The sequence below is a fragment of the Sinocyclocheilus anshuiensis genome, unplaced genomic scaffold (assembly GCF_001515605.1).
Source record: "Sinocyclocheilus anshuiensis isolate Anshui unplaced genomic scaffold, SAMN03320099.WGS_v1.1 scaffold457, whole genome shotgun sequence".
Classification (NCBI taxonomy): Eukaryota; Metazoa; Chordata; class Actinopteri; order Cypriniformes; family Cyprinidae; genus Sinocyclocheilus; species Sinocyclocheilus anshuiensis.
This window is the reverse complement of record NW_015537939.1, coordinates 3,453,039-3,459,465: the sequence shown is the minus strand read 5'-3', so window position 1 is coordinate 3,459,465 and position 6,427 is coordinate 3,453,039. Positions and strand designations below refer to the sequence as shown.

General features: G+C 33.7%; 1 protein-coding gene across 1 annotated transcript in view; it reads right to left on the bottom strand.

Annotated features, from left to right (window-relative positions):
• The window catches only part of LOC107662716 (tyrosine-protein phosphatase non-receptor type 13-like), a 91,252-nt gene that overhangs the window by 17,796 nt on the left and 67,029 nt on the right, over positions 1-6,427 (bottom strand). Inside the window, 5 exon segments of the mRNA XM_016452797.1 lie at positions 1,109-1,539; positions 1,692-1,823; positions 3,208-3,315; positions 3,762-3,851; positions 5,416-5,475. Coding sequence (XP_016308283.1) covers positions 1,109-1,539; positions 1,692-1,823; positions 3,208-3,315; positions 3,762-3,851; positions 5,416-5,475 — 821 coding nt within the window.

Here is a 6,427-nt window from a genome sequence, read left to right as displayed (position 1 = left end):
TCAAGGCCGCGGTGTGTGACGCTGTTTCGTTGTGAAAGCGAAACTACTTTGTTTGGTCTTCCAAAAGAGGACACGACTAGAAATCAGTGGTTAAGTTGTATTTACAACTGTTCCAGAAGAGTTTAACCCAAATATTCAGATGTGTGCAGCGCATTTTATGGAGGACTGTTTCCTGATCCTGGTAGAGTAGACTACAATGCCAGCTGTTCTGACTCATATAATGTGAAAATAATGTGTTTTTTGAACCTTGAACCTTAAACCACATAAACACATTTCATTACACCAAATACACAAAATAATGTTCTTTTTAGCAACATCATATGACCCCTTTAAAGAATCCTGACAAAAACGTATCCCGGTTTCCACAAAAATATTAAGCAGCACAACTGTTGATAATAATAATAAATGTTTCTTGAGCAGCAAATCAGCATATTACAATGATTTCTGAATGGTCATGTGACACTGAAGACTGGAGTAATGATGCTGAAAATTCAGCTTTGCATCACAGGAATAAATTTCATTTTAAAATATATTAAAACCGAAAACGATTATTTTAAATTGTAATAATATTTCACAATACTACTGTTTTGCTGTCAAAATACATTTTTTTATTAAATAAATGTTGCCTTAGTCAGCATAAGAAACTTCTTTCATTAACATTAAAAAAACAAAACAATCTTACTGACTCCAAACTTGGTCTAAGCACCTCCTTCAACACAAGTCTATGAGACATTTAGAAAGGGAAACTGCTTAGAAAGGTAATAAAACACCTCTCCTCATCGTTTTCCTTGGCAAGTGGCACTAAACATGTTGAATAATTGTTTAAAACCTGTCTGATCACACCTGGTTAGACCACAGTGTAAATGTAAAATACACTTAAAAAATCCTAAATTAGGTTCTGCATCTCATGGCATGTGGGGAAATCCAAGGAGGGATGGAATGAGCAAGGGAGAACTGTCCTATTATTCCAACAAAAAGCAATTTAATATTTTCTGTGAAGATTAAAAAAAACATCTCAAAGTTCATATCAAACAGATGCTGACTAGAAACTCAAAACCCTGAGGTGAGAGTCAAAGTTCATTTAAACCACTACAGAGACTGATTCTACCTTTGTAGTCTTATGTTTCTCTTGGCTACTTGAGTATGTGTCTTCATCCATGTCCGAATCCCCTCTGTCTGAGTATTCCAGCTCTTTAGGAATGTCTGGCACTTTGGATTTTCTGGTTTTAGGGGGTAAAGCTGGTGGTGTAGCTTCAACAGAGGGTTTGCTGTCAGTGGGCATGGACTGCACGGGTGCAGAACCCTCGGTGGGAACGTTGCGATGGAATCCATTGAGATTTATTTGCAGGAGGCCGGCGCTCTCTGTCCTGGAGCCCTGCGAGCTGACGCTCCCCTTTCGAATGGACTGAGGAGGAGACGTTTTGCTGGAGGCAGCAGGAGGAGGGCTGGGGGAGCATGTATGATCTTCAGAGGAAGAGTCGACGTCTACTTCCTGATTTTGTGTGGCTGATTTGTAGTGATGGATTCCTGAAGGAGAGTCTAAGAGAGGCAAACACAGGCTTGTTTATGGTATAGTCATCTAGATAACATTTCTCCAGAAAAGTCTATTCTGGTGAAATAGCACTGCATTGTTTATATATATAGTTCTTACAAAACAGCCACATGCAAAGTCAATATATTATTTCCGTTACCTGGAAACAGTCTCTCCTTAGGTTGAGAGACCACCAGTGTGACATCATCAGGGGCGTTCTGCAGAATCTCCACCACAGTGTCATGTGACAGGCTCTCCATACTGACATCATTCACACTCAACAGCCTGTCACCTTCAAGAAATGCAAATATGTGGAGTTATACTGAACCTTATACTGAACAATCTAAAATATTTAAAGCATCCTACAACATATTATAATTTAACTAAAAAAATATTTTTATTTGAGCTAGTTATCAAGGTAACATTAATCCTTTTTATTTAGTTTAACTTGATGTACTAAAATAACTAATAATAAAAAATTATAAATTATATTAACATATAAAAAAACTAATAATAAAAAAAAATCACAAAAACAAGAAAACATTTTTAAAATTAAAACAGAAAAATGCAACAAAAAAAATTATTACAAAATATTAATAAAAACTATAATAGTATCTCAATTATACTAACACTGTTCTGGAATTATTCAAAGTGTTCTTGAATCATTCAGCACGTTTTGGAATCATTTCAATCACACTGAATGAGTCTAGAATGCTTAGAACTTACTGAAAAGTCAGGATTCTAGAATCATTTACAGAGTTCTGGAAACGTTCCACAATTCTAGATTTGCTCAAAGTGCTCTAGAATTTGTGGTCGTTTAAAGAGTTCTAAGCGCCGTTAAAGACATCCTAAAATTATTTAAAGCATTAAGGATCATTTAAAACATACAAAAATGATTTAAAGCACTGTATAATCATTCAATATGTTCTGTAATCATTCAAAGAGTCCTGGAACCAGTTTAAAATGTTCTAAAAAAAATTTGGATCATTCTGGAATTGTTCAAAAGCGTATGGGAAAGCATTCCTTCAATTTGATAAAAGTATTCTAAAATCATTTAAAATGATTCCACAGATATTTAAAGTATTACAGACAATAGTTACTGAGAGGGAAAACATATGAAGAGTTCATTTGCAAAAACCGATAACTCTTTTTAATAACTTTTTTTTTTGTTTTGTTTTTTTGCGCATTCCTAGTAATATCAAACTGCAGTTGGGTTGTTTTGATTAAGCAATAATAACTTAAAATAAAAAATACAGGTAATTTACAAAATTAAAGTTCATTGAAAGTATGCTTACGGCTTCTGTTCAAAAACAACAAGGGCGTTTGTCGGCTTCTGCAGTAAAACGTGAACTCGCGATGCCTTGAAAGTGGACAAAACCGGCTTTTTTGACAAAACGCTTTTAGGGTTCAGATCGCGCTATATGTGGAAAATAATGCACGGCAATCAGCTCATTTTTTAAAAAATGCCGTTTATCGCTTTTTGCAAATGAATTCTTCATATTTTAGCTTGATTGTTTTTTTTGAATTATTTTAATTTAGCAAGTTTATGTACATATTTCTATTAATTCTGTGAACATCTCCACTAAAAGTGATGACGCTTTCAATCTCAAAATTCAAACAACTACATAAAAATAAAGCAGCAAGGGTGAAAGCACCACTCCTCTCCACTTTCATACCTGGTTTCAGACAGCCGTTGATCTCAGCTGGTCCACCTGGTGTGATGGAGCTGATGATGGTGCCGAGGTCCTGACTGCCAGAATTCTCTCCACCTACCACCTGAAAGCCTGAGTGCAACACAAACCACACACTTCACTCTACTGTATCTTGCTAAAAAAAAAAGGCAAATGTCCAGAGTCAACGATGTTATACTGAAACTGTCATTTGTGCATATACTAAATGTATTTCTCTTATCAGTGATAGACAACGTCTTATTCAGACCGAATCCTGATAAGATATTTCAGTGCAGGTCACCATCTGCGGCGGATGTAAAACAGCACATTCTCTCTCCTGGAGTGGGATTCATTAATCACAGTGTGTGAGCAGTGAGGACTGCCAGACCTCTGCAATATGTCACACTACGCTTATTCCTGCCAGAGTCGTGTATGTGTGTGTGTGTGTGTGTGTGTGTGTTCCGATAATCCAGCCGTTTAACAGCATTTCTGAGTCAGTAGAGTTCCATTCTGACTGGACATGTGAAACCGTCTCTACAGCAGAGGGTCTTGTTACTCACCCAGCCCGTACTTGACATCTTTCTTCAGATTTATGGTCTGTATCTCTTGCTCTGGGGAGGGTAAGGTATGTACTTTCTTCTTCAAGGAGTCTGTGGGTGGGGAAATACCAAAGGGAAAGAGGTCTGGGTTTTAAAACAGAGTGTTCATTCATACAAACACACTTTGTAACTCTCAGAAGGTCAATCCATCACAAACACAATTAAAAATGTAAAATCCTATTCACAAATTTACATTTTCAAACAAAATAAAACAAAACAAGCATCACAAAATTGAAGAAAAAAAAAATCTCTACAGACCACAATGAGCACTGCAATTATCTTTCATTTAATTTTAAAGGGGTCATGCAGTATGTAATTTTTGTAATACATTTAATTTCATATGATTTTTTAAATAATTTAGCTTTAGTAGCTTTAATAAATAAATAAACAAATAAATAAATAAAGTAGCTTTAATAAATACATAAGTAGCTTTAATAAATAAGTAGCTATAATAAATAAATAAATAAATAAATAAATAGGTTTAATAAATAAATAAGTAGCTTTAATAAAGAAACAAATAAATAAATAAACGAATAAAGCGTCTTAGATAGATAGATAGATAGATAGGTAGATAGATAGTCTATAATTTATCATTTTAAAGTCTAATTAAATATATGTTTGTATAGTTTTTATCAATTTGTTAAAAAATAAAAAATGCTTTTTAATTTCTTTCAGTTAACTAGAATTTTAGTTGACTAACTTTTTTACTACTTTTTACTTACTACTATTATTATCTGACTCTTTATATACATTTAGTACAGAACACAAATGTAGTAATTTTTTTGTATTTAAAAATTAATAATTATACAAAACTTACAAAACAAATATGTACACTTGAAAAAATGTTGCATTTTGAATTGATCAAATACAGAATAGTTAGGAAGTATTGTATACATCTGTGATGTAACAAGTTGAAGAACTGGGAACAGCTAGTGAAAGTAGGCTAACGCTTGCTCTGTGTATTTATATTGGCATTAAACATATCAAACACATGTACAGCTCTCCATAAGCTGGGCTAATCTTTCATAACTAGTGTCTTGGTGCGAAGGGATGGCCTTATGTCTGGCCCAGCTCTGATGTGCTATACTAACATCCGTGGCCAGCAGCTCATTCTCGAGGATGAGGGAGATTAGCCCACAACACAGCCGTATATCAGAGCTGCTAAAAAACACACAGCTTAGCGAAGCAGAACGCGTCTGAGCCAGAGACAGACGCCAATGAAACTTGAGCCAAGTGTCCGCGCGAGAGAGTAGTGCTTTTGAAAAGATGTTCTCCATGCCATGTAAAACACCAGAGAAGACATAGCAATCCAGAGCATGTTGGATTTGGCAAGTTCTCGTAAGACTTTGGGTTCTTGAGCTCTGATTAAGCGGAGGTCAGTGTCACTGCGAGGTAAACTACTGTTGTTGACATTAAAAACAAGCCTGTTTTGCTTCACGTAAATTTCACTGCAATTTTAGCAGATGTTTGTGTTTTAGGGCCAGACCAGGACATGACATTTCCTACCAACATTTAGGACTTACTAAATTTGACCATTGAAAATAAACAGATGACAGGCAGAAAAGCACACAGAGCTGTGCTGTGCTACACAAAGCTAAATGATTATACAACGTACCAGTGATTCCTATGGAGGAGGCAGGAGTAGAGGGCACTCCAGAGCTGTGCATGCTCACACCTGGAGATCATAAAAAAAAAAACTAATCAATCACTAGACAGGCGCAACTACATAAAAAATGTAATGTATGTATAAAAGGGGAAATTAAGTCTGATATCCTGACAATTCCTTCCTTGTGTCATTTTCAAAACCAATTATTGTTAATGCATATTTTTTAAAATACATGCATTCCAAATCTTAGTCAATTTATTTAATTTGCTTTATGCATTTTATAAAATTGATAGCTTGACTCTGATTGGATAATTAAAATATGATTAAATATTATTTGTCCATATTATTTGTAAATATCATTCAACAATTTGAAACATGCTTTTTATTTATAATTATATATTAATAATACAGTATTAATAAAGAAAATGATAATCAACTTCTTTTTATTTTGTGTTACTCCTAGTTCAGATCATAAATTAATGCTTCTATTCAGCAAGGAAATATTAAATTGATATTTACTGTTGAAAATTAACAGTCAAGTCAATAATAATGTTAAAAAAAAAAACATTTTATTTAAAATAAATATAGAATAATAAAATAAGAATAAATAAAAAATATCATCAATGATTCCTGCTGCTGAAAATTCAGCTTTGCATCACAGGAATAAAAAGAAAAAAGTTACTTAAAACTGAAATAATATTTCACAATATTAATGTTTTCACTGTATTTTTGCTCAAACAATGCAGCTTTAGTGAGTATAAGATATTTCTTTCAAAAACATTTTTTTTAATCTAAATAACTCTAAATTTTAACACTAAATTTTGAATGGTACTGTAGTTACAATCACAGTTATATCACTTAACTATACTGAACAAAAATATAAACGCAACACTTTTGTTTTTGCCCCTATTTTTCATGAGCTGAACTCAAAGATCTAAGACTTCTTCTATGTACACAAAAGGCCTATTTCTCTCAAATATTGTTCACAAATCTGTCTAAATCTGTGTTAGTGAGCACTTCT